The sequence below is a fragment of the Stegostoma tigrinum genome, chromosome 25 (genome assembly GCF_030684315.1).
Source record: "Stegostoma tigrinum isolate sSteTig4 chromosome 25, sSteTig4.hap1, whole genome shotgun sequence".
Classification (NCBI taxonomy): domain Eukaryota; kingdom Metazoa; phylum Chordata; class Chondrichthyes; order Orectolobiformes; family Stegostomatidae; genus Stegostoma; species Stegostoma tigrinum.
The window spans coordinates 3,564,512-3,580,352 of NC_081378.1; the positions used below are offsets into that span (position 1 = coordinate 3,564,512).

At 43.1% G+C, this 15,841-nt stretch overlaps 1 protein-coding gene across 3 annotated transcripts in view; it reads left to right on the top strand.

The window, feature by feature from the left end:
• Nucleotides 1–15,841, top strand: part of fam107b (family with sequence similarity 107 member B) — a 151,390-nt gene that overhangs the window by 118,832 nt on the left and 16,717 nt on the right. For 2 of the 3 annotated variants that reach the window (XM_048554137.2, XM_048554138.2), the window contains one exon: nucleotides 12,999–13,182. In XM_048554137.2, the coding sequence (XP_048410094.1) occupies nucleotides 12,999–13,182 (184 nt within the window). Of the gene's footprint in view, nucleotides 1–4,162; nucleotides 4,378–12,998; nucleotides 13,183–15,841 lie in introns of those variants that run through there. The other variant, XM_048554139.2, reaches the window with a different exon arrangement.

Genomic DNA, 15,841 nt, shown 5'->3' on the forward strand with positions numbered 1-15,841 from the left:
ATGGTTGTGGTTTCCTTAATCATTCCCAGTCTCTCACTGGGGATATGACAGCCTTCATCTGCAAACATCCTTGTCTGTGTAGTCCTCCAGAGGGTCAGTCACATTGCTGTAAGACTGGAGTTACATGTAAGCCAGACCAGATAAGGATGGTAGTTTCCTTCCCTAAAGGATATTGGGGGTTTTCCAACAGTGGATCCATGGTCATCATTGGACAGCTCTTAATTCCGGATTTTATTGAATGCAAACTGCACCATCTGCTGTGGCAGGATTTGAGCCCAGGCCACTGGAACATTATCTGTGTCTCTGGATTAACAGTCCAATGATAATAGTAAAACGTTCTGAGGAAGGGTCACTGGAACCAAAACGTTAACTCTATTTCCCTTCACAGATGCAGCCAGACCTGCTGAGCTTTTCCAGCAACTGTTTTTGTGCCAGTGAAATACCACTAGGCTATTGTCTCCCCTCTGGCTAAATGGATAATGGAAACTATAGTCAACACAGTGTAGAGCTGGAGGAGCACAGCAGGTCAGGCTGCATCAGGCAAGTTGACGTTTCGGGTCAGGACCCTTCATCCGAAACGTCGACTTTCCTGCTCCTCTGGTGCTGCCTGACCTGCTGCGTTCCTCCAGCTCCATACTGTGTTGGCTCTGCATCCAGCATCAGAAGTTCATGCTATCTCTAATGGAAATGATAATCAGGGATGGATGGACAACAGAACTCCCCATCCCCAACTGGTTCCAGTAACTATCTGATTGACATAACCTTGTACATAGTGCAGGAGGGAGATTTAATGCCCCTCAACTATGTAGGCGTTTATTACTCTTTCATGAGATGTAGGTATCACTGTCTGGGCCAGCATTTAATGTCCATCCCTAACAGGGTCTTGGACGAAGTTGTAGTGAGCTGTTTTCTTGAACTGCTACAACCAAATGTGCTGTGGGACACCTACATTTCTGTTGGTGAGGGTGTGCCAGGCTTTTGATCCAACAGTAATGAAGGGCTGGCAAAATAGCTCCAGTCAGGATGGTGAATGGCTCAGAAAGGAACTTGCAGATGCTATACTGTCAATGTGGAAGCACCCACGCAACACTCGCTCCGTTCCAATTTTAAAATGGTCTATTGTTCAGCTGAATGAGCCTCAAACATGTTCGCGAGTTGGGCTTCTGTTCTGTCAACAAGATCCTGACCCCATCTTGAACCACACTCATAGAGGCCAGGCCCCAGGATCATCTAGGCCCCAGGACCAGCCAGGCCTTACCAAGCAAGTTTAAAGCTGTGGCCTGAGGAGGAACATGACTGTCTCACTGACTGCCTAAGATATCCCCCGTCTCCTGACACCTCCCTGTGTCCGCACTTACATCAGTTCCTAATAGACCTGCAGTTTTAATCACCGCACCCCCACTTAACCAATCCTGGTGGGGTCAACCATTCGAGGATCTACTTTCCCAACTGGAAGTAAAAATTATTGAGCCAGTGACGCCCACATTCCATGAATCAATAAGGAAACGTTAACAGCCAAGTGGGAAACTGACTGGAGATGAGGTAGATCCTTGATTATGCTGATCATGTTGAATGATGGATCAGGCTGTAGGGGTTGAATGGTCCTACTGCAGCTGCTATTTTGAAATTCTTATTTGTTATATGACCAGCTTGGCTTCAGCCTCCAGACAGACATAATCAAAGTTGTCAGTATTGGTTATATTTAATGTTAGCAATGAGCCAATGGGTCATTTGGTGCTTTTGGCAGCATTCACTAAACATAGAAAACAGGTGCAGGAGCAGGCCATTCAGCCCTTCGAGCCTGCTCCACCATTCTATATGCTCATGGCGGCACGGTGGCTCAGTGGTTAGCACTGCAGCCTCACAGCACCAGGGACCCGGGTTCAATTTCACCCTCGGGTAACTGTCTGTGCGGAGTTTGCACATTCTCCCTGTGTCTGCGTGAGTTTCCTCCGGGTGCTCCGGTTTCCTCCCACAGCCTAAAGCTGTGCAGGCTAGGTGGATCGGCCATGCTAAATTGTCCGTAGTGTTCAGGGGTATGTGGGTTATAGGGGGACGGGTCTGGGTGGGATGCTTCTAGGTGCGCTGTGGACTTGTTGGGCCGAAGGGCCTGTTTCCGCACAGTAGGGAATGGAATCAAATCAAATCTAATGGCCAATCATCCAACTCAGTCCACTGTTCCTGCTTTCTCCCTCATATCCTTTAACCCCTTTAGCCCTAAGAACTATAATCTAACTCGTTCTTGAAAACAACATTCTACAGGCTCCCCACTCTCTGGGTGAGAAGATTTCTCCACATCTCAGCCCTAAATGGCCTACCTCATATCCTTAGACTGTGACCCCTGGTGCTGGGTGCGTGGGAACAACCTTCCTGTGTTTACTAAATGATATTTTTAAAGTTTCCAGTTAATGCGAAGTTGAGCTAATGTAAAATTTCATCCTTGAGACTCCCCTTACATCGCTGACTGAACCAGTGTCATAGAACAGCTCACAGTCTGGTGGGCACGTGCATACAGTGCTGAAGCATACCTGTGTTATTCCAAAACTTAAGATACCATCTTTTGTAATCTGTGCTTTATTAACAGGTTATAACTTTAAATATTTAATATTAAAATAGAATTCTTTTCAAAATCATGCTATATCAACAAGGTTTATGAGGTTTTTTTTTAAAATATGCATTGGTGATATTCTTATTACGATAATATTTTTGCTCACAAATATTTGTAATGCCAATGGCATGTGTAGAAAGTGGGCAGTGAAGTGTTTAAGAATCAGATTTCTGGCAGATGGTTGTCACATTAATGTGAGTCAGATTAAATCTTAACTTATGCTTGGTGATGTAATGAAATCCTCTATGAAAAGAGAATCTGAAGAACAAAGTTAAATTTTAATCATTTGTGCAGCTGTAATGAACATAGCTTTAAATGATAGAAAGAGTTTTATAACAGCCGGAAATTTGAAGACACTTTGGTTGAATTTCTGCACATTTAGCTCCTGGAGACACCTTTTGTGCTTCAGTAGAAAAATGTGAGTGGACAAATCATTTAGAACATCCTATGATGTTTACATTTGTGAGCATATAGTAGGCGTATGAACTTGGAGCTATGAAATGAGTATTAATATTTAGAACGTGAAACCATTACTCTAACTTTTCCACTGAATTTCCCCCCTTTTCCTGTAACAACTGAGCTAGGATTTCATAGGCATGTGTGACCTGAGGGCAGATCACTTGGGGAATTCTGCGTTAGCAGGAACTGTGAGTGTTTGCAGATGGTTTACCCCAAGGGTTGCCATAGCTCATGGTCAGCCTGATTTTCACATGGTTGGAGCTGGAAGCACTGGATAGCAAACAGGAGTTAACTGCTACCTGTTGTGGGTAACATCCCCACAAGTTACCATTGATTCAGCAACGTATTAAGGAACCTCACAGATAACCTCACAGGATTGAAACAGTGACTTAAACTTCATTGCATGCAACATCCAAAATAAGACTCCTCAAATATCAAGTTAGGCCTCACACCACAACTTGGCTATTAGCTGATTAATGGTGGAGTTTAGCACAGCACTTACAACTTCAGACTCAGGTCATTCAGCCCACCTGCTCTGTGCTGCTGTTTCTATGCACACAAACCTCCACTTACCCTCTTCATCTCACCTCTTAGTACATCTTTGCATCTGTGGGACAGAGTTTGCAAGCTCCTTTCTCCCTTGTGTTTATTTAGCTCTCTAATACATCTACACTATTCACCTCAACTACTGTGTCTATAATTTTGAGTTCCCAAATCTGATCTCTGTCTTGGTAAAGAGATGAAGTTGAATTCTCTGTTGGATTAGTTAGTCACTATTTTATGCTTACAGACCCTAGTTTCGAACACAAATGGAAACAGTTTTTTGATTTTTAACCAGTCGAAAATCTGTGATTTTGCTGGATTGATGAGTTGGGCGGGGCAAATTGCTTTCTCCATTCATGTTTATCCTGTAGTCAGGCAAACAAAAGAGAAAGCTACCAATCCCTGTTCACACTGCAGCTCGAGTTCTGCTATGACGTATTCAGAAAAGGGGGTGGCTTCCTATGATTTTGACTCCTTCCCAGATAAGGATGTGACTCAAAGGTGAAGTTACTGCAGGAGCTTTAATAATTAGCCAGTTCTCTGTTTGTTAACAAAGCACATGTTGAACAGAGTGTTCCGTGGCTTGGCAAAAACCAAACAGCTGTGCCAACAACTTGAGAAGCACGTCAGCAATGCAATCAGAACTTTCTTTTGTAGCATGAATACAACAGTGTTTTGAGAAATATTTTACTGAAGGAGTCTTCTAACCTGGCAGACAGACAAAGTGGCAGCAATGTTCAGATACTAACTGCAACCCAAGGTTCAAGGTAAGCCATGTGGAGCTGTTTTGAAGGGAAACCACACAGTGTTACAATCAGATTTTCATTCAGATTGGCAACGCTAGGAAAGCATGCAACACAAGGTCATCAGTATGACCAGATGGCATCTCCATTTTACATTAATTCTCAAAGGAAGGCCTTTTTTTGTGATAGTCTTATGTAATTTTTCTGCTTTGAACAACAGCTAACAATTATTTGCATTAACACTTATCAGACTTATGACTGTTGAACCTGTAATTCGGCGTACTTATTTCAACCTTTTCCATCAAGGTACATTTTCACCTTATGCAAAGCTGTGGACATTAGTCAAGTAACAATACAGGGGATCACTAATTTATGAATATCTGACTTAAATGCTTTTACTTACAAATATGACTCCATACTGGAATGTAATTTTAAAGACCCAACATAGAAACATTTCTAGTAGTTATAAAAAGCTGCTTTCTATTGTCCTGCATTGTACTTTGACTTGCGTACAAATCAACTTGTGAATGGACCCCAGGACAGAACCTGTTCATAACTAGGGTAGTGCTAGTGTCTATACTTAATAAATGATAAAATTTAGCTCCAAATTGGCATTGTAATGTGAGTAGAAATTAGTCTAATACGGTACCAGGCATATTGTTAATGAATTCCTATTTTTTCACTGTAGTTGGGACAGCACTTTGAACTGAAAATACTGCCCTCAATTTTTCTTTGCCTTTTAATGAAACCCTGGCGATCATGGGCATTCACTTGTGTGTTTTGCTCCTGTCTGAAGTTATTGAGGTTATGTGATATAAGCAGCTTGGCCAATGGATGTATACCAGTTGGGAACAGAATGATAATCAAGCCTTTATGTCTCACTATGCCAATGGCAAGATTCACCACCCCCTAGTGGTGGCTGGGGGTGCTACTGTTCAGCCCACGGATGGCATTCTCCAGGCTGCTTGTAACCAAGTGATATTGTGACAATTATGCAGCAACTCTAGCCCTTTACATTGGATCCAACAGCTCACTCTAGTTAACAACCTGACACTGCTCCATTGGATTAGGTGGCATTGAATGGTGATTGCTATAACATGGGGATAGACAGCAGAACCAAATCAGCCTTTCTACCTCCATATCCACAACAGTCAATTTAAAATTTTCAAAGACCCTCCAAATTGACCCAAGGCTTCCTAACCAGACATCTTGAATAACCAATTCCAGGCTCTGAGAGCGATCAATTCTCAACACTGGATGTGTAACTTAAACAGAAGACTTAGCAATTCATGAATAATACGGCAAGTTTAGCACAGCAATAAGTTAAACAACTAAGTGATCTAATTTAATCGGGCTGGTCATTAAATCCAACAGCCTTTTGTTTTCAGCTGCAGTCACAAGAAAGGCAGATAGATGGACAGACACAGTTAATCGATAACTCAAAGAAAGTAAAAGAAAATTCCCCAGATTACTTGAGTGGTTTTAATGTGTTGTTCCACAGGCAGAGATAATAGTTTCTTGCTTGATTTTTCTAAAGGCCTAACACAGGGTCACCTTACAGTTCACTCAGATAAAGGCAGTAATACTTACAACTTAGTTTTCTATTCTCTGAGCTTCCAAGAACTGCTCATGGGAGGTTAGGCAGGGAGCTGTCAAATCTTCTTGCTCTAGCATCAACAACTAGATTCCTCCATCCTGAAAATATAGTCCAAAGCTCAATCCAGACACTGCCCTCTACCTGAATGACCATCTCCTCTACAAGCTCCCAGACACCATTCAACATCTGCCATCTGCCTAAGCATGAGGTTTTTTTCCAGACTTGCTGGAACCAATTTCCAGGTAGCACAGCCAGTCCCCGCAACCTGCACATGTTTAGACTGTGGGAGGAAACTACAGCACTTGGTGAAAATCCACGCACACTCTGGGAAAACCTGCAGTCTGCACACAGAGAGTCAACCAAAACTGGGATCAAACTTGGGAACTGGTGCAGTAAGGCAGTAGTGCTATTCACTGAGCCACTGTGCTGCCCGTTTTCCAAAAGAGAGAGGCATGTGGAAAAATAGGAAACCGAAGCTATTCTTTAGAAATGAAACCAAGAACTGCTGAAGCTGGTGATCTGAAATGTACAAAAACAGAAATTCCAAGAAAAACCCAACTGGTCTGGCAGCAACGGTGGAGAGAGAAAGCAAGAGTCAACATTTCGATTCCAGTGACCCTTCAGAACAGTCCACAGAATCATAGAATCACTACAGTGTTGAAACAGGCCATTCAGCCCAAAAAGTCTATGCTGTCCCTCTACCCAGACCTATCCCCCACCCTATTTCTGTAACCCTACATTTCCCATAGCTAATCATCCTAATTTACACACCCCAGACACTACAGGCAATTTAGCATGGCCAACCCACCTAACCTGCACATCTTTGGGCTGTGGGAAGAAACTGGTGCACCTGGAGGAAACCCACGCAGACACAGGGAGAAGGTGCAGACTCCACACAGACAGACACCCAAGGGTGGAATCGAACCGGGGTTCCTGTCACTGTGAGGCAAAAGTGCTAACCACTGAGCCACTGTGCCACTCCCAGCAATTTCTGTTTATACTTCATAAATATATATTTTGGATTAATTGCTACAATATCCAGTACAATAATTAAATCAATAATTTTTATGAGATGTGCAGTAACCTCTAACTTTTCTACTGGTTGCCTTTTGTCTTTGTCATAGATTCATTGAGATTTACATGCTGACCCAGATATCCTAAATAAATCTAGTCCCATTTGCCAGCATTTGGCCCATATCCCTCTAAACTCTTCCTATTGCTGTCCCCCTCCAGATGCCTTTTTAAATGTTGTTTCTGTACCAGACTCCACCACTTCCTCTGGCAACTCACTCCAGACATGCACCACCCCCTGTGTGAAAAAATTACCCCTTAGATCCCTTTTATATCTTTCCGCTCTCACCTTAAACCTACACCGTCTAGTTTTGGATTTCCCCACCCTGGGGTAAAGATCTTGCTTATTTACCCTATCCATGCCCCTCGTGATTTTATAAACCTGTATAAGGTCATCCCTCAGCCTCTGACACTCCAGGAAAGATAGCCCCAGCTTTTGCTACCTCTCCCTGTAGCTCAAACCCTCCATCACTGGCAGCATCCTCATAAATCTTTTTTGAACCCTTTGTAGTTTGACAGCATGTTTCCTAAAGGAGGGAGAACAAAATTGCATGCAATAATCCAAACATAGCTGAATCAATGCCCTGTACAGCTGCAACACGACCTCCCATCTCCTATATTCAATATACTGTATAATAAAGAACATAGAACATAAATACAAGTATACCAAACACCTTGTGTAGCTGGATGAACACAGCAGGCCAAGCAGCATCTCAAGAGATGTTGCTTGGCCTGCTGTGTTCATCCAGCTGCACACTTTGTTACCATGGATTCTTCAGCATCTGCAGTTGCCATGATCTCTCATACCAAGCACCACCTTCATTATCCTGTCTACTTCTTGTCAAGGGCAGAACAATGGTTCTGAAAATAACTGTCTGGGCCATCCAAAAACCCTGTGCATTTCCGTGGATGTCTTTTACAATTTATGTCCTCCAGCCCATTGGGATTTCCCTGAAGAATTTGGTATTTTGCTACAACTCTACAGCTGCCCATCACTGTAGTCTAACCAGTATGGAACTATACACTGAGTGTTGGTGGGGGTTCAGAAACACAGTACTGCTCATAACACAGGCATTTCAAATGTACTTTCCTTTGCTTCACTTTTTGTGTTAAGTTAAATGAATTCTCATATGATGAATTTTAATTGAATTTAAATCTGACTTCAAGATCTCTCTGTGCTTGAATTCTACCCCAACGCCCCCCCGCTCACAGCCATGCCTTCAGCTTCCTGAGTCGTGATCCTCGCTATTCCCTCCTTAAACCTGTCAAATATTCATAAAATAAAGTTATGAACTCGACTTTCAAACAATCAACTGAATAAGATTGGCATGCGCAGTTATGGCAATACTTTTCCCAATGGTGTGTTGGTTTTTTAAAAAAAAATGGTTCTGTGATATAAACATTAATGAAAAGACGGATCTTCTGGAGACTTGAAGAGGAGGTAGGTACCAGGTTACCTCAGCTGTCATTTGTTTTACAGTGACAGAAATGTGTGCAGCCACATTACCAGGCCCAAAAACCCCCAACTGACCTATTTGCCCACATCGCTGTCTGTGTGGAAACGCATTTACTTCTCACTCGAACCCAGTCAAGCTCTGTGCTTGACTAGCTTTCCTGATGGCGTGTTCCACAAGTTGTGTTACTCCTTTGGATGAACAAGCCCCAGACCTTTTCTCTTCTCAATTCTGATTTCCCAATGACGTTGGGTGATGCCCAACAGGAAAGGGAGGAAGACCTGTATTTATGTTGCAGCTTTTACAACATGGATGTTCCAAAATGCTTCATGTTCCAGTGATGCACATTTTCTGAAGTGCTTTTGCTATTGCAAGGTAGGAATTGTGATCGTCAAATTGTGCACAGCAAGCTCCCAGAAGCAGTTATGTGACAACCAGATAACCTCTTTGTGGCATTAACTGCAAGACAAGTATTGGCCAGGGGACTGTGACAGACTCCCTATTCGGCTTCAAAATAGCACCTTGGGATCTCTAATGACTGTCTCAGAGGTCAGGCAGAGCCACATTCTAATGTCTCGCCCAAAAATAAAAGATAGCTGCAAATGTGCACCCAGTTCTGTGACAGTAAACAGTTTGCAGAGGGAAGAAATGATAAGAGTATGGAGAGGAAAAGAGTCAGGGATTCAAACATGTATATTAATTGTTTCAAAGTATTCCTTTCAATGTGGGAACAGAAAGGATCCAGTTACTCTTCTGGCTGTTTTTAATAGTGACTAAATTTGTTAAATGTGTGTGGTTTTAGTTAAGTAGAATAAGGGAAATGAGAGAGGCTGTGTGGCAACCAGAGTCCAGAATTTCTTTTCAGTTTATCTGTTGCCAACTCTAACTAGTCTGGATTTATAAACCTCTCCTGATAAGTGCTTCCCCGCTCACAAACTGTTCAAGTGGAGTAGCTGCAGCTGCCAGATTTTAATACATTTTCAATTTCAATTTGAACATTGTGCTGCCCTGGGATACATCCTGGGGTATTAAGTAAAAGTCGATACAATAAACTGGAAACCCATTTGGCCACGTTACTGGCGAAGGGTCAGCAGCTGAGATCTACCAAATTAATACCAAACACTCAAACTGAGGTAGTGAGGTGCCCTTCTGGTGTTTTTCCTGTCTTGTGAAGAGAAGACAAAAAGGGAGATGAAGGTTCTAGTGGCAGAGATGGGCATTGGTTTTAAACAAAAAGTGAAAGGATGCCTCACAGAAACCAGTTTACAGGATAACAGGGTTAGAACAGTGAAATAGGACTGTGCGGATTGCTCTGCAGAAATATTCACATTTGATCCATTGTATCTGCACTGACCCTCCAAGCATTTTAATCTAATGTCAACTTCTGCCTTTTCACAGTAATCAAACTCATTTCTTTTTTTCTTTTTCCCCTTAGCTCACGTTTGCTTCTTTAGCAAAATACTTTAAAACTATGTCCCCTGGTCATCAATCCATTTACAAGTGATAACAGTGCTCCCTATCCACTTGGCCCAGACCCCTCGTGACTTTGAAGACCTCTATCAAGTATCCTGTCAGCCTCCCCTCTCCAAGATGAACAGAACCAATCTTTCCTCACAATGGTTTCTGATCCATTCTCATAAACCTGTCCTAACCTGTCTCCGGTACAGCCACCACCTTTCTATTTAGTATGGTGTCCAGAACTCTGCACAATACTTCAGCAGAGGTCTAACCAGCATCTTATGTAATATATTCATCATAATCTCCCTTCTCTCGTACTGTATGCTGCTATTTATGAAGTCAGGAGTACTGCATACTTTATTAACAGCTGTTTCTACCTGTTCTACCACCACTAATTACCTGTGTACATGTACACCCAGGTCTCTCTGCTCCCACACACCCAGTATTCAAACTGTCTCTATGGGCAGCACGGTGGCTCAGCGGTCAGCACTGCTGCCTCACAGCACCAGGGACCTGGGTTCACTTCCACCCTTGGGTGACTGTGTGGAGTTTGCACATTCTCCCTGTGGGTTTCTTCCCACAGTCCAAAAATGTGTAGGTGGGTGGATTGGCCATGCTAAATTGCCCATAGTGTTCAGGGATACGTAGTTAGGGGTGTTATAGGGGGATGAGGCTGGGTGAAATCCACTGAGGGTCAGTGTGGACTTGTTGGGCTGAAGGGCCTGTTTCCACATTGTAGGGATTCTGTATATGTTCTTTGTACCTAAGTACACACCACATGCTTCTCTGTATTAAGCTCTATCTGCCCTCTTTGTTCTCCACTGTCATACTCAGAGTTTACAGTCCTTTCAAGTTTTATGTCCACTGCAAATTTTTTAAATTGTCCCTGCACACCAAGATCCACATTATTAACACATGGGAAATGCAAGAGTCTTAATCCTGACCTGACCAAGAACCAGCATGAATCCACTGGACTGAATGGCCTCCTGCTGTGTTGTTACAACTCTTAAACTTTCATAATCTGAGAAACCTATGGGCAAAACAGAAAAGAATCTGTAGTTGGCATAGTTCACTGTTTGTTTGATTAAGCAATAACCAATAAATCCTTAAAGTTTTCCAAGTTGTCTGGAAAATTCTATGCTCATCTGCATTTGACATGAGGCAAAGTAGCGAAAAATATTTTTTAAAACTTGTCAAGAATCAAACAGACTATCCAATTTTCCTGTTGGCATCTCAAAGACACATTCTTGCACCAAGTTGATCCAAAAAAATTCAGTGAATGAGTTTATCATATTTCCGCATCTTTTCACACATTCTTTGCATACATACATTTTTAGAAGTGGAAAACGCCATTTCAGCCATCATGTCTGCTTCTTTTTAGTAGAATTATTAAATAATAATCTTTGGTCATCTCCTGCTGAAACTTCAGACATTCATGAAAATATTGATGGTGGTTTCTTAATGTTCACTAACGGTTACCAAGCGGTTTGTGTCACACGTGCTAAGCTTTCTCGTGAGTCCTTGATGGCTCCATTTATTATTCTTTGGGATTTGGGCATTGCTGGTGAGGCTGTCCTAAGCCTCTGGGGTGGCTTGGTGGCTCAGTGGTCAGCGCTTCTTCCTCACAGCACCAGGGGCCCAGGTTCGATCTGAGCCTCGGGCGACTGTCTGTGTGGAGTTTGCGTGTTCACCCCGTGTCTGTGTGGGTTTTCTCCGGGTGCTCTGGTTTCCTCCCACAGTCCAAAGATGTGCAGGGTAAGTGGATTGGCCATGGGAAATTATCCATAGTGTTCGGCGATGTTTAGGTTAGGTGGGGTAGGGGAATGGGTCTGGGTGCGGTGCTGTTTGGAGGGGTGGTGTAAACTTGTTGGGCTGAATGGTCTGGTTCAACACTGTAGGAATTCTATAATAATGGCCCTTGAATTGACCGACTTGTTTGGTCATTTCAGAAGACCAGTTGAGAGTCAACCTCATCAACCACAGATTTTTAATCCAAAAGTATGTGTAATATACACAGCCACATCGGAGTACAATTGCAGTTCATCCGATCGTGACTTTAACTTCACATTTCTGCCTGCCCACACATGATGGTTAATTCCCCTCTAGATCCAAAGGTGGACTAATTTGAACTTTGCTGAATCAGTGGGGAGGTGGCAGTGGTAGAAGCAATGTCATGGGATTATTAGTCCAGAGTACCCAGTCTAATATTCATAAGAAATAAGTTTGAATCTGATGGTGAAATTTGAACTGAATAAAACCTGGAATTATAAGCTAACCAAAAGGTGGCCGTGTAACCGTGTTTTTCAACGTAGGGTGAGCTCTGCATTTTCTCCCGAGCCGCCTCATTACAAGGTGAAGCAGCCTGAGCCACTCAGTGCATCTTTCAATTGCGTTATTCATTTTGTATCTTAATTCATTCACGGGATGAGGGCACTGCTGACTAGACCAGCATTTATTGCCCATCCCTAATTGCCCAGAGGGCAGTTTGGAGTCAACCATATTACTGTGGGTCTGGAGTCACATTGTAGACCAGACCAGGTACGGATGGCAGTTTCCATCCCTGAAGGCCATTAGTGAACCAGATGGGGTGTTTTTCCCCACAATCAGCAACAGATTCATGGTCATCATTCGACTCTTGCAGATTTTTATTGAATTTCAATTCCACCATCTACCATGAGTGGGATTCGAACCCAGGTCCTCAGAACATTACCTGGGTGCAGTGATAATACGAATAGGGCATCACCTCCCCCATTTACTTATTCATTTAGAGGGATTATGAATGGACCTGGATAGCACTTGGGGCTAGTTTATCTTCCAGGCTTCTCATCCTCTGACAGCTCAAAGGGAATCATTTCAAACAATTTGAGGATTCACTTCCTACAGGGGCACATTGTTTCAAATAAAGTTGGTTAACAATTGTTCTAAAGTAAAAGCAGAGCACTTTAACATACTCATCATCTACAAGAAACAGTTCCCATTTGCTGTGGTCCATCTGAATGTAATAAAACTGGCTGTGAATTATTCACATTTTGAATCAATTTGTATTTGGATCTTCTCTTTTACAGAAAGTGACAAACTGAAGTTGGAACCCGAAGTGCAGGATTTTAAAAGGAGTGCAATGGCTGAACCAGATTATATGGATGATGAAGACAGTGCAGAACTCATTAAACCAAAGAAATTGGTTAATCCTGTGAAAACATCAAAAAATCACCAGGAACTCCACCGGGAGCTGATAATAAACCAGAAAAGGTAGATGAATAATTTGAGTCTGAATTGTACCACGACTTGAAATTCCTCATTAAAGCTTCACAATCTTCATCCTCCTTTACAATGCTCCTGAAAACTTGATGCTTTGGTTAAGCTTGCTCGCTGAGCTGGAAGGATAGTTTTCAGACGTTGCGTCACCATTCTAGGTAACATCATCAGTGAGTCTTCGGTGAAGCGCTGGTGTTATGTCCCGCTTTCTATTTATTTTTCTCCGAGAAAAAGAACAGGAAATGACATCACCAACACAGGAAATGACATCACCAACCCAAGGAAACCTAACCAGATAAATAGAAAGCGGGACATAACACCAGCGCTTCGTCAGAGGCTCACTGATGATGTTACCTAGAATGGTGACGAAGCGAGCAAACTCACATCCAGAAACTCAACCTGAGCTGCAAATCTTCTCAAAACTCGCTAGCTTTGGTTAAACCTTAATTCCCCATCCTAATACCCCGTTATGTAGCTCAGTATCAAAGTTTGTTCAGGTACATCACTGTGACGGGGGCACCTGGGGATACATAATGACAAACACATGTGGCATTGATCTTTACGTTCTCTTCCACTATGTGTCATGGCCAGAAAGTGAACCGTACTTTAATCCATGAGTACTTTAGCCATGTGATAGGCTTCTTCCTGGCCTGGAGGAGGTTTCAGATACATGTGCTTAGTGGTTTGGATAGTGATTATTCACTGCTTATGATTCTGTCTGATGGTTCAATAGGTATATCGAGGTGAGAAGATGATAAGAAATGTCCTCACCCAGAGAGTGGGAAACACATGGAATTCTCTGCCACAGAAAACAGTTAAGGTCAAAACATTGAATGGTTTCAAGAAAGAGATACGTTTACTTCTGAGCGCTAAAGGAGTCAAAGGGTATGGCGGGGTGGGTGGAATGTGCAAACAGTGGACTCTGTTGAAGATCACCCATGATCATATTCAATGGGAGAGCAGGCTCTAAGGGCTGAATGGCCTACTCCTTACACTACTAGTAGTCCTACTGCTCCTATATCTATGTTTCTGTGTTTTCATAAAACTCCTGTGAAGCAGCATGGGATTATGTTATAAATGCAATTTGCTTAAGTCACAGCGTTGGATGAGGATTTTTATGCTGTGTGGATTTAAAGAGAAAGGAACTGGATTGCGAACTGCTTTTAAACACACCCTCAGAATGCGATAGGTTTTTTTTACCTTGTACATTTGCATCTTGTACATTTCTATGTTTCTAAATACACTGCTCAGCATGGAATGGCCCAGAAAGACCGACATGGATCCACGTTTCATTCCTGGACTGTGGTGATCTAGCCAGTCTTGGCCAAAGTGAGATCCTGGAATTGGGGGGAAAAAAAGTCTGTGTTCCCACTGTTGGTAAATTGCAGTTTTCTTCCTGTGAAAGTATGTGGAAGTTTCCACTTTCACTTTGCAAGGTTTTCTCAAAACCAGCCAATTTGTGATGAATTATTTAACCACCCTTGGCATCCGGACACGTGTTCCATCATCCACTAATACTGGATGCTGTGAAAAAGGGTAAGAAGCAGAGAGATTCTGTTCTGCACAAACTATCATGCTCTCTCAGAAGGGTCCCTGGTGGCTCAGTGGTTAGCACAGCTGCCTCACAGCATCAGGGACCTGAGTTCACTTCCACCCTTGGGTGACTGTATGTGCAGAGTTTGCACGTTCTCCCTGTGTCTGCGGGAGCTCCATCCAGGTGCTTCGCTTTCCTCCCACAGTCCAGAGATGGTTAGGTGGCCATGCTAAATTGCCTTGTGGTGTCACAGGGATGTGTAGGCTAGGTGGATTAGCCATGGGAAATGCAGTGGTAGAATGGGGGGTGTTTGATCTGTGCAGGATGCTATTCTTGGTGTGGACTCCATGTATCCAATAGTCTCTCTCCACCCTGTGTAGTGGTTCTATCTTGGTTCAGTTCTGCTACACTATGTTGATGTATTTGGGAAGTGAGTGTGGAGACTGTTTGTCTGTGATTCAGCTGCTGTGAGTGACCTCATTGTGTGGGAAAGTCAGATGGTTGTACCCAGGTGCCAGGAGCCACCTGTCTGCTTCCAGCTGCAGGTACCAACTTGTTTCTGTGCCTTCTGCTGTCTCCCTCTTTTCCTGTGGGAGCTGCGGGCAGGGGATGATTAGCTGTGTCTATGTTTCCAGCTGCAGCCTGAACCTTCCCCTGGGTTACTGCTTTATTAAAAATCTTTGCACCCTTCCAGGAAGGGCAAACTCCCTCTCTCTTTTTCAGTAAACAAAAAAACAAAGAAATGCAGACGTTGGAAATGAGAATTTGCTGGAAAAGCTCAGCAGCTCTGGCAGCATCTGTGGAGAGAAATCAGTTAATGTTTCGGGTCCCATGACCCTTTCTGAGAACAGTTCTAACTGTTAACTCTGCTTTCTCTTCACACATGCTGCCAGACCTGCCTCTCTCTCTCTCTCTCTCTGTTTCCACTGAATCTGTCTGTCTCGATCGAAGCCAACTGTTATTTAATAGTTGGAGTAGCTTCAATTCCCAGAGAAGATCAGGTTGGAATTTACCATCTATTTTTCCTATTTCATATCTGTCTTCGTTCTCCCCATGATTCCACGAGAATAGAGAGGGTTGGGTGGGCAGGAGAAGGGTAGAGGGGTGGGTGTTGTGACT